Genomic DNA, 17000 nt, shown 5'->3' on the forward strand with positions numbered 1-17000 from the left:
TTGGGTGTGGGCACCAAGGTGGTGGAGTGTATTAATAACTGGTTGAAGCAATGGTAAATGGAATCCGCTCTGATGAGGGAATGGTGTTAAGTGGAGTGCCTCAAGGATCGGTTTTGAGACCTGTTCTGTTCAATATCTTCGTGAGTGACATTGTGGAGGGATTAGAAAGAAAAGTTTGCCTTTTTGTGGATGATTCTAAAATCTGCAACAGAGTGGACACACCTGAAGGAGTAGAGAGAATGAAAAGTGATTGTTATGAAACAAGCCAGAATCTGTCCCGCTCTGGTGGTTCCGCTGCGCGGCGATGGCCATCGTCAGTGGCATCTCCTGATGGCAGTGCAGTGGGACATGCACTCCGTCATGGCTCCTCCCCCTCAGTGTGTCGGGCGCCTTGCCAGAAGTTCCCGCGCTAAGAGCGGGAACTTTGGGGATTTAAACACAGCGTTTACAGCACCTTCTTGCCTCGGCTACAGGTTTGCTTGTGCTGATGCTGCTGGTGCTCCTTCACTGTGTGTTTTCTTCAGTTGCCTTGACCCTGGTTTGGACCTTGGATTTGGATTGCCTGCTGCCTGCCTCGACCCTGGTTTGGACCTTGGATTTGGATTGCCTGCTGCCTGCCTTGACCTGGTTGGACCTTGGATTTGGATTGCCTGCTGCCTGCCTCGACCCTGGTTTGGACCTTGGATTTGGATTGCCTGCTGCCTGCCTTGACCCTGGTTTGGACCTTGGATTTGGTTTGTCTGCTGCCTGCCTCAACTCCTGCCTGTACTAGGATTGGTTGATGTCATCTGCCTCTCATCCTTGCGGGATCTTTGTTCGGCCTGAGTGTCGCTCTTCAGTCTCCAGTCAGTCTCCTGCTTGAGGTAAGGCTGTTACTCTATTTCTTGGATTCACAAACCATAACAGTTAGTCGAGACCATGGATCCAGTAGACCTAACAGCCTTACAAGCGATTCCGGGTCTGGCTACTCGGGTACAGCAACAACAAGGAGTGTTGGACCAGGTGATGGCAGTTCTGGAAAGACTGGCAGCTCGTATGGATGCTCTTGCTATAGCTACTCCACTGCCACCCCCAACTACTTCTTCACCTAGCGTGCTGTCCTTCGCTTGCTTCCTTCTCCTCGTTTCAACAGAGATCCGCAGCAGTGCAGGGGATTTATTAATCAGTGCAAAATGCATTTCTCACTCCAAGCACCTCGATTTCCTTCCGACAAAACAAAGGTTATGTTCTTTCACTGCTGGAGGGTCCAGCCTTAGCATGGGCATCCCCGCTATGTGAGCAAGAAGATCCATTATTGGATAACCTAGATCAATTCCTTAAAGTCTTTCACCTAGTTTTTGATGAGCCTGGACAATCGGCTTTCGCAGCTTCGGACCTTCTACAAATTCGGCAGGGCTCTCATTCAGTGGGGGAGAGTATGCTATCCTTTCGGACCTTAGCCACTGAACTTCGCTGGGGAGAGGACAGTCTCACAGCCATCTTCCGCCAAGGATTATCAGAGTCCATTAAGGATGAATTGGCAGGGCGAGATCCACCGGACTCCTTAGAAGATTTAATCCATTTGGCAATTCGTCTGGATCTTCACTTTCAGGTAAGGTTTCGAGAAAGAGCCGCTCTTCGTCAGCCAGTGCAGTTAGCTCCCTCTTTTCAAAGCCCGCTTCTCTCCACCAAACCTCAGGAAGCATGACCTGTCACCGAGAAACCCATGCAAATAGAGAGGGTCAGGATTTCTTCTGAGGAGTGTCAGCGATGATGACAACATAATCTTTAGTATTTTATAGTGGTGAGTCCACACAGACGAGGCTTGGACAAGACGGGGTGGAGACGAGGCTTGGACAGGGCAGGCTGGAGATGAGGCTTGGACAAGACGGGGTGGAGATGAGGCTTGGACAAGGCAGGCTGTGGACAAGGCTTGGTTAGGGCTGACTGGAGACAAGGTGTAGACAAAGGCAGGCTTGACTGGCAGGACAAAGGCAAGGCCTGGATAATAAGCAGGACCTGGAACTAGTCAAGACAAGGGTGAGAAAAGGCAAAGACAGGACTCTGGTACAGGCCAGACTGGATACTTTGAACAGACAAGACAAAACCAACCAGGCAGACTAGGGCAGGACTTAAGTAAGGCAGACAAGGGAACAAAGAACATGCAAGCCCGAAAGCAGCAAGGCAATAGAAGGAACAGACCCAAATACCTCAAGGCACAACACAAGGTAGATTAGGCCAGAAGACCTCAAGGCAGCGAACATGGCAAGAAAGGCCAGAAGGTCTCAAGGCAAGACAGAAAGTTAATTAGGCCAAATGGCCTCAAGCAAGAGAACAAGACAAGATAGGCCAGAAGGCCTCAAGGCAAGACAAAAGGCCCGTAGACCATAGGGTGAGGCAGAAGACCCATAGGCCACAAGACTAAGCAAGGCAGAAGGCCCATAGGCCATATGACTTGGAAAGGCAAGACAGAAAGCTCGTGGGTCACAAGGCAAGAACAAGGGTCAGGTCATGGAGCCAGAAGTAATAACATGAGAAGACAGGGAGCTTCTGGCAAGGCAGAGTTGCATAGGGCTGAGACTTGGGTGTGACAAGGGCAGTGAGGAAGAGCTTGGCAAGATTAGTGATGAGGGGCTGTGCTTTTGGAGAGGCATTATGAATGTAGGATAAGACTGCACAATAGGCAAAATCCTAACATCCACCTATCAAACTGCCATTATTTCCAAACCTCTTGACACTATACAAGGGTTCAGTACTACATTCAAATCTCCAGACTTTAGCATTAAAAGCTTGGATGTTGATAGCCAACTAATTTAAAAGCTTCACCTAACACAAGATATAAAAAAACATCCTCCTAGCAGAAAGAAAACCAACTACTTGAAAATCTTTCAATTATAAATGGAAAAGGTTTGTGAATTGGTGTCATGAACAAAAAACAGACCCTTCACCTGTCCATTTCCAGTATTGTTAAGATATCTTATTGATTTAAGTAACTTGGTTAAAATCTAGTTCAGTAAGATTGCATTAAGTGCCATTGCTGCTTATCACCAGCAAGATCTCCCAAGAGCCATTGGTATCTAAGTGTGTAAAAGGAGTTTATAATTTAAAACCACTAATAAGAGTTTGTCCTCCACAGTGAAGCCTAAACATAGTGTTATGGCAATTAATGAGACTACTATATGAACCTGTGCAACTACGGATTTAAAATTCATCTTATGGAAGATCATATTGCCAATTGCCATAACATCAGCAACAAGAGTAAGTGAGATTCAAGGTCTAGTTACTTACCCACCGTACACACAAATTTTCAAAATAAAGTAGCACTGAAAGCGCATCCAAAATTTATACCAAAAGTGGTGTATATGTTTCACCTTGACCAAGCTGTGACGTTGTCAGCATTTTATCCAAAAGCACATACAACATAGTCTGATCAAGATTTACATACATGGGATTGTAGAAGAGAACTCTATATGAACAGAACAAAATTGTTCAGGAAGTCATCCCAACTCTTTATATTCTATAATGCATATAGAAAAAAGAGGCTGTAAAGAACCAGTCATTGTCTAGATGGATTAATCAACAGATATCTCATTGTAACTCAACCAGGAAGCAAGAGCTTGCACAACCAGAAAAAGCCCATCATGTCAGAGCAATTCCAATCTCAATGGCATATCTTAACTTGGAATCTATCCAGGGCATTTGCAGAGCAGCTACATGGTCTACAATACACACATTCACAAAGCCCTACTATATAGAGCATGTTACCAAACTGGACTATATCTTTGGGCATGATGTACTCAAATCCATCAAAAATAAATCCTCAACTTCTCACTCATGCCTTTGAGTTACAGAAACGCTGTAATCCTCAACTCAGGAGTCCCATCTTCTGTGGCTGTTTGTGCTGCTTATCCATGGAAAAAGTAAAGTTGCTTTCCTGTAACAGGTGTTTCTCCAAGGACAGCAAAACAAACAGCCACAAGGTCCCTTCCTCCTCCCTGAGAAGTTGAGATCAGCTAAGGAAAAGATTGAGGGCAGGTTGCAAGCCAACAGCAGCCTGGAAAATATCACACATGCTCAGGATGGACTAAAAAGCTCTGAGCTGAGAAAGAAGTGACCGATTCGACACCATCAGATGATGTCACCCATCTGGTGTTGCTGTTTGCTCTGCTGTCCACAAACACCTGTTAACAGATAAGCAAGTTCGCTGTCTTCAATATTCCTCGAAGAGCAAACCACTCCATCTGTCTTTTTTTTTTTCAGTCTTCTTGCTCTCTTTTTTTTTAGGATAAGTGGGCCAATTGATTTTTATCTGCTCTCATTTACTATGTTACTATGAAACTTTCTCAACTGCCACTTCAGCTGAGAAATTCTAATAGGCCTTAAATGTCAAATACTCTATGGAAGTCACAGTTGATTGATTGACATAAGCATTCTATTTTCTGAAAGCTTTATTTTCAAACAGGCTTCAAAATACTTTTTAATTCCATGGACCAGATTTAAAGATAAAAGTAAGGGATTGATTGTGCTTAACAATTACAAGATACATTTCCCTTTCCCCCCTCCCCAGGCATTACTAAAGACTTTACAGTGATGGCCCTTTAAAACTAGTGCAGTGTTTCTCAGTCTTTTTTTATTTCGTGGCATACTTTCAAATTTGTTCAATCCTTGTGGCACATGGAACCAAATTTGCGCACTGGTTGGAAAACATTGATCTAAGTCTTAGACTGATTCAGTAAGGGTATTGGCTTTCTCACCCATTATCAGATATAGGCCCTTTCAACTGCAAAGTTTTATTGTCACATTACCTCTGTCATTTCTGCCACCAGTGCCCCCCACCTCCTTCCCCTTACTGAGCTGTAATGGCATATGCAGAATCTCTACTGTTTAAGCCCACTGTAACTGCACTGTTTCTTTACTGACCTGATAAAGGGATGATAACTCTGAAAAACTTGTCACATACACTAGTCTGTAAAAAATGTATTACCTACAACTTGTTTGACCCTTAATTCAAAACAGTTTGGTAGCCAGCCCCAGCTCATAAGTCGTGATCATAGGTGTAGCTTGCCTGCTTAATTGGGGGGGGGGGGGGGGGGAGGAGTAAGGAGTTTGCATGGGAGAGGGCAGAGATACCCCAATTCAGCCCTTGCACCTGGAGCATTTGGGAGTCACTGCCTCCATTCCCTACTCATACTAAGCCTGTAGTCTTAATCCAGGTTTCCTCCCCCCTAGGTTTCCATAAACTGCTACCCCCATCACTCCCAAGACCTTTATACAGCCCCATCCAAGGGGGAAGGCTTCTTGTGGCTCCTCGTGGTAGAACGGGGGGGGGGGGGGGGATGCCGTCTGTAGCTCCTCAGGCTGGATAGGGAGGGAGGGATAAAGACCTTGCCACAGGTTCTTGGGGTGGACTAAGTATGGAAAGAGGAAGATTACTTTTCCAGGTGGCAGCAATTACTCTAGGGAAAGGAGGAGGAGAGGCACATGTCAACAGCGATACCTTGGCAGGTAGGCAGACAAGAGGGATCAAGGTAAATGGTATCATGATGGTGAAGGAAGGCTCCTCTGCTGTGATGCGATCTGCTTCCTGATTTTTTTCAGCATTGGTAATAAGATGACCATACTTTTGGAGCTCTGGCAATGCCTGTCTGCAGGGGCATAGAAAGAATAGAGACACCTGTAGATCCTGTTGCACATGTTAGATGGCAGCTAAGCATATACATGTTATGTCAAGGAACAGAACTCTTGCAGTTTGTGTTATGGGGTGTTTACTCCCTTTTAAAACATTTCTAAAATTAAATTCTTGTACTAGGTTCATAGAAAAAACATACAGGTAAGTAGTGGCTGTATCATGAGCGCATCATGCCCAGATTAAAAAACAAGTTTTTCTTTTGGTTTTTTCCCCCATTGTGATGAATGTTAAAATTCAAGAATTAATTAGATGACTCAAATCTTTACCTTAAAAAATATGTAGCATGTTTACCTCTTTTAGGTTCCGGGTATAGGAAAAGTCACAGAGAAAATGTTAAAAGCTCTTGGAATTACTACTTGCACAGAGCTTTACCAACAGAGGGCACTGCTGTCTCTTCTTTTCTCTGAAAACTCTTGGCAAAACTTCTTAAATATCTCACTTGGCTTGGGCTCTACACACATAGAAAAGTAAGCATGCTTTCCATCTCTTCACACCCTTTTTAAATATTATTCTTGACTGTCTTGTTAGATTTGATATTTTCACAGATTATATAATCCTTGTTAACAGTTCTATAATCCATTAAGACCCCCCTTTCTGATCTGCATTGTCACAAACCCTTTCACAAGAAATGCGATGAATAATGCTTGCAGAATATTAGAGCATAAGATACTCCTCCTGTTTCCCAGCACTTGTATGTCTCACTCTGTAGGAATGTGTGTTGTAAGAAAATAATGACAGTGAATGATTTTGTAGGTATATGCACCTCTACACTGACATGAAAAAAGTTAAAGCAAAAGATTTAAAGCAGATCTTCAAACAGTGTAAACATGTTGTATTTAAACCTACAAACACCAAAGTAGACCTTGCACTCTCAATTATGAGCATCAATACAAGTGCAAGAATGAAGTGAGTTCCTGGTAGAGTTTTCAAAATTATTATTTATTTAATATTTTATTGCAGCTACTCCTTATTTACGATACAGTCCTTAGATATTCTATGCTGCTCTGCTGATCCCTTACAGGCAGCACACCTTACAGGCAGCACACTGAAAGGTGAATTTTAAAAGCCCAGTGTGCACATCAATTAGGGGATGCGCAAAGAAGTTGGGCTTAAGCACGCCGACTGTATTTTAAAAGTGCTCATATACGTGTGTAAATGCCACGGCGTGCACATCTCAAAAGTTTCCAAAAAGGGGCGGGGAAGTGTGCGGGCATTTCAGGACCTGGCCAAGAGATGCACATGTAAATACTTGTGCGCCCTGGTGCATGCCGAGGTCCTCTGCCGTGTAACAGTACTTCTGCTATGGATGACGTTTAAGTTAAAAATAAAAGGATCGAGCCACTTCTGAGGGGTTTAAAGGGTCTGGGTAACTGGGGGAGGTGTAGGCTATATACCGAGGGGGGGGAGGGGGTGTTGGAGGACCTAGTTGTTAAACTGGGAATGGTGTGGGCAAGTTCCCCTTTTAAAACCCCCTGACTTTCACGGTAGAAGCAGGATTTGTGTGCCCATGCAAATGCCCACTTAAAATTTGGTGCACGTGTGTATGTGGCCAGGCTATTTTATAACGTGCGCAAGTTATAAAATAGCTGCACCTCTGAGCACAAGCCGACACGTGCACTTAGTGTACTCGCATGCCAGTTTGAAAGTTATTGTCTGAGATGTCCATGAAAAATCTAAATACAGCACAAAGAATGCAGAGAAATAAAGGTTAGCAAAAATAAATATATAGAGATACCATTTTATTGGACTAATAAAAAGGTATCATCTTAAGTATATATTTTTTATTTTTATTTGTTAACCTTTTTTTCTGTGCATTCAAGCGCACAGCGGACTTGGAGAAAGATTTATAAAATGGGGAGTATTGTCTAGAGGCCAAGTTATTCCAAAGTGTGAAATATAAAAAATAAAGGATTATAGGACAGGAAACGCATTTGAGCACTTTGTCTTTGATTTTGAAGCAGTTATGGAAATAGAGATTTTATATTGATCTTTTAATCTTGCGCATAATAAAGTTCTTTTACTTCTATATAATCTTCCAGGTATTGTTGAATTGTAGCAAATTAGGCATTGCAATTTGCTGAGTCTGAAAAGAGCAGTTATTAAAATGATTACATTGTTTTCCTTTTTTTAAGGGATGGTGAAAGGAAAAGTATGAGTACTGAAAGGTACTGTATGTTTCATCTTGGAATTATAACATGCACAGTTGTTTCCAGGTGTTAAACCATTTTTATTTCCCAGGAAATGTTTTCAGAATTGAAAGCAACCTGTTCATTTAAGTTAACAGTAAGAAATCCATGCTGTCCTATACCATAAAATGACAGTTTGTAAGCTAATATTTAAAAATAGGTTTATTTCTAACAGCAGTGGGAAAAGCATATCTAATTGTATCTGACATCAGCAGCTCCCAACATTACCCTGTTCTGATATATTCATCCAGAAGTAAAGTTCCTTTATTTTTTTAATGCCAATGTGTCTATAAACACCACCTTAAAGTACCCTTCCGCAAAACAAGCGATTGTGAAGCTGAGAGGACCCAGCCCATCCTGACATTTTACAAGCCTTGTGTATCTCTCAGCAGTTCATTTCAAATATACTCCTGCTGAAATCACCCCTAACAATGTAAGAACATAAGAAAATGCCATACTGGGTCAGACCAAGGGTCCATCAAGCCCAGCATCCTGTTTCCAACAGTGGCCAATCCACTGAAATTATATACTGCAGCATGAAAAAACATTCAGCTGGTGTTATAGAATATAATGTAACTCAGTGATTTCTGTTGATTGGTTTGTTTGCTTTTAATGTGACAATTATTGCAGTTTATATTCTCAGGGAGCAAAGCATTAAATAACAAAGCCATCTTCCATATTATCACTTGGAACAGCTCTGTGGCTAAAGATGCTCCTTAATATGAGGAGTGCCTGCAGCTAAGCTAAGTACTAAACATTTAGAGCTTGCTGCCGGGGCTTGGCACAAATGAAGTTTCACAAAATTCCCTTGACACATTTTTGCCTTTCATCTTGACATCAGTCTGTATCTTGAAATCAGTGATGTTGCCTGTTAGGGCTGCTCAGCTAGTCCTTTTGCCAGTGTTATACAATGACATACAAATTAGGAACCTGATGGCAGAAAAAGACCGTATGGTCTAGCTAATCAGCCATCCACCCACTAATGTATCTTTATGGTTTCCATCACTCTGTCGGAGATCCCCCTGGGTTTATCCCATGCTTTCTAGAATTCAGATACTGTTTTTTCCCGTAGATAAGCAGCATGAATTAGCCAGGCTGCCTGGGAACGTCCTCCATGCCACTAGGTGGCGGAGCTCTCAAAACTGAAAAACAGATCTTTGCCAGTGCTACCCCATATCTCCTCAGTCCATTTTTTCCGCATGACTGAGTGTGCGGAGCTCTCTCTTTCTCCTCAATGTTTAAAAAAAAAAAAAAAAAAAGAGGAAGCCAATATCTGAAAAATTAGAAAGATCCGTAAGGGAAACAGAACATCCTCTGCGAGTGACAGGAATTCATTCATAACTGATATTGACAGAAATAAATAGATTTTCTCCTCAGCGTTTAAAAAAAAAAAAGAAGAAAATACAAACAGTAAGAAGGAAGATGAAGAAGATAATAACCTTAAATATATGACAAATAATAAAAAAAAACAAAAACCCAAAACATCCTGTGAAACTGTCAGAAACAGTATCGAGGACTGCCTTACTGCCCTAGGGAGAAGTATATAAATCTTCTCTGCCACCCCCCCCCCCCCCCCCGGACTCAACGGGACCTCCTCAGTGGACCTCCCGGTTCTGGGCCGGCGCCATTGACAGATCCGGGGGCAATGACAAGGCATCGAAAATGGCGTCGACAGCGATGACAATCAATTCATGCTGTGGCACCGATGCACTAGACGAATTACCAATGCGCCCGCCGACACAAAGAAGCGCTGAGGCGTCCCCCAGCATGCCCGATATTACCTCTGCGGGATCCCACCCAAAAAGAACGTCAAAATTCCAAGATTTGAAAGAGACGTTTTTCCCACTCAGATGAGTGGTCATGATCCTCACCAGGCTCTCCTGAGGCCTCCCGCTTCATCCACATTGACACCAGAGTGCCCTCCCTCAACTTCCTTTGTTCCTGCACCGAATTCGCTTACACACCGCAATTTGCACTACAGGCTGCTGTTGTGGGAGATTGATCATTTCCTTCCACAATAGTACATTCATTGCCCCTTACTAGGGGTTGCTCCCCTAGCTTCTTCATTCACGAGAACTATGATAGCCTCCATCAATCTTCAATAGCAACCTTCAATCAACCAGCAGATACCGAATATAGAACGGATTCTCTGCACCAGAGGTTTTTTGTCACCACGAGTTCCGTGGTAATACTGGCACCGTCGTCAACATGGGATCCAATTATGTTTCCTTCCCTAAATGACGACTTATGGGTGGACACTGACAAATTCACCCTGCAAGCCAATCTTCCCAAAACACTATTCTTGACAGGTCAATCTAGGCTTACTAATCTCTTACTTAAATTTCCATATGCAATCCACCCATGTTGTGCAGCTCATCGAGCCTCCTGGCACCCATTCAGGACAGACCCTGCCTTCTGAAGCGCATGCTCGTACAGTGCAAGCTGCTCGAACCCAAGGTACCACCACTGACCTGCACCTGACAAATCCCCTCCATTCTCTGTCACAGGGCACGTAACTACATGTACATCATCCACAGTGCAGCCTAAGAACCCAATGGAGTCAGTTCTTCCATCCTTCCTCCACTATGATCTCACTCCCAGCAGGCACAGAGATTGGAGGACTGGCTGACTGCATTGTTGATGCCAGCAGCCTTGCCTTTCCGTCCCCTCTATCCAGAGTGGTGCGCTCACACCAAGGAGTAGAGTTCCCCCTTTTTTTGCCCAATTATGGATTCAGGGTCTGTCGTCCGCTTGACAACCAGCACAGACATTCGAGCACACCCCCGTGGAAGAGCTCTGGTGGTCCACCTGAACAACCAGATTTCAATTTCTACTCCTCCAATGGAGTTCGGTCAGGTTCCTACTGCCCTGCAAACATCTATAGAAGTCCTCGAAGGAGGGGGAAGCAGATCCATCTACCTGCACCCTGTTTCCTGCCCATAACTAATACCTTCAGGGCATACAAAAAAAAATATATATATATAGGTTATATTTTTTTCCTCACTTGGAATCTTGGCCTCTTCGCTACTGAGCACAACAGTATACTCGATCTTCTTTACAGTCAGTGCCTCACTGCACACTAGCTACCACAGGTTACATTCCTCATAGATTGAAGGGAAGTCACTCCCATGAACAGCCTTCCCTGCACATTACACCGCTGCATCGCACATACCACAAACAAACTTTCCTAATTCAGTTATCGGTGGCCAACCGATACCCCTATGAAGCAACCCACGACTCCTCACCCAAGCGGTGATCTCCTCTTCCACCCACTCATCTCTAGATTACACGAATCTGATCGGAGGTCTGTGATTTTTCTCCTCAGCATGGAATTCTTCTGATCTCATTCCAAGGCATGCTCCACTTGCATCAACTGCCGACTGGGTAAGAGGTGCTGCACCTTCGAGTGCTCAGCGTGGCACGAACCCGCTCACCTGTCTGCCATGACGTCTTGGGGAGTTCTTCCATCTCCTTTGCTGGAACCCTCTGGCCAGTTTTCGGTTCCGGCATGCCTTGGGGCCATACCCCTACCAATCTCTTTCAATCTAGAGCCAATCTCTGGACCCACTCGCCTCTGAGCTCACGTTGAGAATCCTACCTCTCCGGTCCAGGCCAAGAGATACATAAATAAATAAGGTAAAATAAATAATATAGTTCCATGGCATATACACGAAGTGCTGGAGCAAATTCATGCTCCCATCGGAAGACCCGCTAGACACTTGTCCTCTAATGTTACTTGCCTGGAAGGTGCACATTTCGGTCACCCTCACCTCCTTCAGACGCAAGGTTAAACTGCATACGCATCCCACCTTTTTCATACAAATACCTTTCGGCTTCCACATCAACCACTCAATCATCCTCCTGTTTTTTTCCGAAAACCTCAAGCCTACCAAAAGGAGCTTAAGCTCCATATACTGACTGTAATCAAACTATCGCTCCTTGCGATGTTACACTCCATCCAACTATGGAGTCCTACAGCTCTCAGTCTCCTTTGTCTGAATGCCTAGGACTCCCAATCTTCATTTTCACGCTCTTGTACTAGTCCTTGAGCTGCATTCTTTCTGCTACAGACCGTGTTCATGGACCCTTTCTATCCCCTGTGACATGCTCCACATCCGTACTGTGTCTGCTTCTCTGGATCATCTCCATGACAGACCTATCCTGGCACTTTGCAACACAGCCCCAAGGTCCTCGCTATAGCTGCTCACCTCCCACTACTGCTTACGCCGACAGACAGCGGGTGATGCACATATGAGAAACAAATTCTTGGGTAACACATATCTGCACACAGTGACAGCAACATCATAAAACTGTCCGCCTATTGTCTGTCTTGAGTGCATTTTCTTCTTTTATCATGGAAACATGATATCGGCTATCTGTGCTCAATACTTTAGCTAGAGACTCCCAGGAAGCATGGCTAATTCATGCTGCTTATCTATGGGGAAAAAAGCAAGTTTGCTCACCGTAAACGGTGTTTTCCTTAGATAGCAGATGAATTAGCCATGCTGACCCTCCTGCCTCCCCAGACAGTTCTTTTATCTTTGCATCTCGTCTTGCTTTAATACGGACTGAGGAGATTTGGGGTAGCGCAGCATAATACAAGCAGGCGCTCCTCACTGGCAAAGATCTGTTTTTCAGCTTTGAGAGCTCTGCCACCTAGTGGCATGGAGGACGTTCCCAGACAGCATGGCTAATTCATCTGCTGTCTATAGAAAACACCATTTACGGTGAGCAAACTTGCTTTTTCTCTCTATGACCTCCACTGGAAGGCTGTTCCATGCATCCACTACCTTCTTTGTAAAGATATATTTCCTAAGATTACTCCTGAATCTACCCCCTTTCACTCATTCTATGACCCCCCTCTTTCTAGAGCCTCTTTTCTCTTGAAAAAGACTCCTATATGTGGACACCTTGGAGGTATTTAAATATCTTTATCATATCTCCCCTATCCTGCCTTTCCTACAGAGTATACATGTTTAGATCTTTAAGACTGTCCCCAAATGCTTTAGAACAAAGACCACTGATAATTTTAGTAGCTACCCTTTTGACCGACTCCAGCTTGTTTATATCCTTTTGAAGGTGCGGTCTCTAGAACTGTACACAGTATTCCAAGTGAGGACTTTGAGTATTATTAATACATTCTGATGCAAGTGATAAATACTGAACTTAACTTATTAGCATTGTAAACTTTATGCTGGCATTAGAACACATTCTTTGTGCAAGGGATTTGTTGTTTTGAAAAACATGTTCTGATTTGTAATAATTTTGACACTTCTGTACAAGTTATCTATGCTTTTGAAGCTTTACTTAAAATTTAAAAAGCCTTTTAAAATATTTACATCTACATAGAAAATACAATGTGCACTCACTATGAGACCATTCAGTATATTGCCCAAATCTATCATTTGTCATGCTGGTTTGAAATCTGTTTCTGACCATTATTCTACCAATGTATTTAACATCAATTCATTACAATGCTAAAAACTGCATGACCCACATAGTATTATGGTATAATGAGAATCTACTGTATGGCTTTCTACTGAGCGATTTCCTGAGATCTGTTATGAATGAGATGAGCAGACCACCAATATAGTCCAAATGGGCTGACCTGCTTTGTACTTAGCATTAGTTATACCATTGCCTTCGGCCTTTAAAGCATCCTGGAATGAATGTATTTAATGTATTGGACCTGTGAACTATGATATTGTAATTTCTGGGATGTAAGTAACTAGTGTTCTTAGCAATTATTGAAAAAGTAGTTTTTTGATTCATATTGAAATAACTTGCATGTCTTGGTTGAATATGTAAGCAGTACCCATTTAAATTGAGCTTTCCCTTGCACATTCAGGACTTTCAGCGAGATAAGTGTAGCCAGCGAGCAATACACTCTGTGCCAGGAACTTTGCAGTGACCTTGCTAAGGACATGCTGAAAGAAGGACTTAAGGTATTTGTTAAAATTCTGGGTTATTCTTGCAATCTGTTTAACCTCTCTGGTACCAAGGGGTCTAAAAGCACCTGCTTCTAAGTTCCAGTGTCTTTGTATTACTGCTGTATTCAAAAATACTATAAATAATGTGGCAGTCATTTCAAATACAGGATATGACATCAATTTGCCCCTTTTAATGGTTAGGTTGATAATTAGGGACATTTCTACATTCTGTGTTTCTGCAACTACTTGCATATAAATGTATAGAAAAATATAAGACCATAAAAGATGCTATGCTAAAACTAGTGGTCCATCGAGCCCAGCATCCAACAGTAGTCAGTCTGGATCACTTGGAAGAACCCAGCAGATACCAATTGGAAAGTCTGTTCCCCATCTCTCACTCCTGGAAGTATGAAGTGATCACATCAAAGTCTATGACTAATAAGGGTTTATGGACCTGTCCTCCAGAAACTTGTTCAAACCTTTACTTAAACTCAGCTATGCTACTAGCTTCCTCCATAAGCTCTGGCAGCAAATTCCATAGTTTAATTGTTTGTCAAGTGAAAAATTACTTTTTTAAAAATTTGATTTAAATCATCTTTAGTTAGTTTCATGGAATATCCACTAGTCCTAGTATTATTTCATAGAATAGATAACTATTCTCTCAGCATTACACTGGGGTAAACAGCAAACGTACAGGAACATTGCAGATGCAGAAATAGCACTGTAGGGAATCCTAGTATCAGGGCTGACAGGTATATATATACAAACTTAGGGCCTCATTTTCCAATATCGCATTGGTAACGCATTAAGGGGCGTTTCCCATGCAAATGAGGCTTTTTTCGTGCAGCGGGGAAACTTCGCGCGCTGCGATGTTTTCGCAATTTGCGCAAATGTATTCGCAAATCGCGAAAACATCTTTGCGGTGCGTGATAAAACAACCAACGAATCATTGCAGTGCACGAAAGTGTCCGGACAGCCTGTTTCAGTGTTCTGCAGGGGGAGGGGGGGGGGAGGGAGGGAGAGAGAGAGAGAGAGCCTTGCTATAGTGTCTCTTCCCTAGACAGGTATTTGTATCCCTATGAGAGGCCCACCTAGTAACTCGAGGTGGGGATTAGGTATTAGTGTAGGGGGTTGGGGGCCACTTTCACATTCAACATGAGACGTACAAACAGAACAGTGGTCTCTTGTGAAGATTTGATGGCCTGTCCATCAAGCTAGGTAGAGAGAACATTGTCCAAATCTCATCTTGGAGTGAGTTTCCTCACTCCGAAGGCCATCAAATCTTCACAAGAGACCACTGTTCTGTTCGTACGTCTCATGTTGAATGTGAAAGTGGCCCCCAACCACCTACACTAATACCTAATCCCCACCTCGAGTTACTAGGTGGGCCTCTCATAGGGATACAAATACCTGTCTAGGGAAGAGACACTATAGCAAGTCTCTCTCTCTCTCTCTCTCTCTCTCTCTCTCTCTCTCTCTCTCTCTCTCCTCTCTCTCTCTCTCTCTCCCTCTCTCTCTCTCTCTCTCTCACAGGCTGTCTGGAAACATCATGAACCGCGATAAACCTTTACCGGCCTCTAGCACACAACGTACCGCAAATGAAAGGGTTGTAGCCCCCTGAATAAAACATTTGCAATCACATTAACGGCTGTTAGCGCGATTTGCGGAATTATCTCCTGCGGTAACTCCTTGGAAAATTACCCCCTTAGTTTCTTGATATTTCCTATACCTGACTAGTGTATTTTATTAAACTATGCTGTATAGTTAAAGCTAATTTTGGAATGTTATTCCTGAGCCTTACACCTTAACAGGCTTTCTTCAAACTTAGCACTCTTTTTGTAAAAATGTTTGACTCAGTCTATGCCCCAATTTCAACAATTGCTACAAAAACCATGCTGCTATAGCTATCTGCTGCCCCCTGCTGTTGCTATCAATGAAAAGCTGCAAGTGCTGTTCAATTAGTCATTACACTATGTGAACAGTCAGTTCAACATCGTGACTTGTGGGATGAGGCTCAGAGAGAGAGACAGCTCAATTTTATAGCAGCAGTTATAGAAGAAAGGACTATGGCCCACAAATAGCACTTGCTGGAATCCAAGGTCACAAGTCATTGATACTGCCACCTTAATTGCAAGTTCATTAAATGAGACTGAAGAAGAGCCTGCAAATATTATAAAACTGTACTGCAAAAATATATAATCAATTAAACAGGTTTTAACTTTTGATTACTTGGTTGTTATACTACATGTATTCATTTGTTAACAGATTTAATATGTGTAAAATATGTAATAAAAATACAATTTTAAAGTCTGGATAATCTCAGAGAAGGCAGTTTTCATAATCTATATCTGTGGCTAAATATCATTTTAACCAATTAAAAAAGCTGTCTGAAAATTGCCCACTCTTTCCTAAAAGTATATGTGGTGTTTCATAGCAAGTGTACTTTTTGCAACATTGAAAGTGATTGGTTCATGCTTGAGCATCACCATCCTGGCTCAATTCCTCAAGGTACCCAAGTGGTTTGGGGGTAGAGGGGAGGGAGATGAAGGGGACTTAAGCTTTTTTCAGAAGGGGTGAGAGCACAGAACTGCAGACCCCAAAACATTTTGTTAATGTATTTTTGGAGGAGTTTATGGAGGGGTGGCAGATACTCAGCCTAGCAGGGCCAACTGTTGAATATTTTGGAGAGGGAAGAAGAAATCGTTCCATAGGCCTACACTTTACTTTTTTTCTTTTCCCCAAAACAGTACCACTTAACCAGCTATATTCTTTTGAATATAGCCAAGTAAGTATTAAGTTATCCGGCCCCATATGGCCAGATAATTTTAAAACCTAATTAGTTGAACATAAGAACATGCCATACTGGGTCAGACCAAGGGTCCATCAAGCCCAGCATCCTGTTTCCAACAGTGGCCAATCCAGGCCATAAGAACCTGGCAAGTACTCAAAAACTAAGTCTATTCCATGTTACCATTGCTAGTAATAGCAGTGGCTATTTTCCAAGTCAACTTAATCAATAGCAGGTAATGGACTTCTCCTCCAAGAACTTATCCAATCCTTTTTTTTTTTTTTTTTTTCAATTATTTATTTATGAATTTTTAATTTACAATCAAGTAAATAACAATTCAATATTACATTATTCAATTTTCCATTGAATTTTCTTTAGGAAACAGGTTTTTCATTAATATTTAAACATACATAACCAAAAAGAAAGAG

The 17000-nt window shown here is 42.6% G+C and overlaps 1 protein-coding gene across 4 annotated transcripts in view; it reads left to right on the forward strand.

Moving 5' to 3' along the window:
- The window catches only part of POLK (DNA polymerase kappa), a 215302-nt gene that overhangs the window by 131710 nt on the left and 66592 nt on the right, over positions 1-17000 (forward strand). For all 4 annotated transcript variants that reach the window (XM_029575127.1, XM_029575146.1, XM_029575117.1 and 1 more), the window contains 3 exons: positions 5969-6135; positions 7801-7833; positions 13703-13799. In XM_029575127.1, the coding sequence (XP_029430987.1) occupies positions 5969-6135; positions 7801-7833; positions 13703-13799 (297 nt within the window). The remainder of the gene's footprint in view (positions 1-5968; positions 6136-7800; positions 7834-13702; positions 13800-17000) is intronic.

The sequence above is a fragment of the Rhinatrema bivittatum genome, chromosome 1, assembly GCF_901001135.1.
Source record: "Rhinatrema bivittatum chromosome 1, aRhiBiv1.1, whole genome shotgun sequence".
NCBI lineage: Eukaryota > Metazoa > Chordata > Amphibia > Gymnophiona > Rhinatrematidae > Rhinatrema > Rhinatrema bivittatum.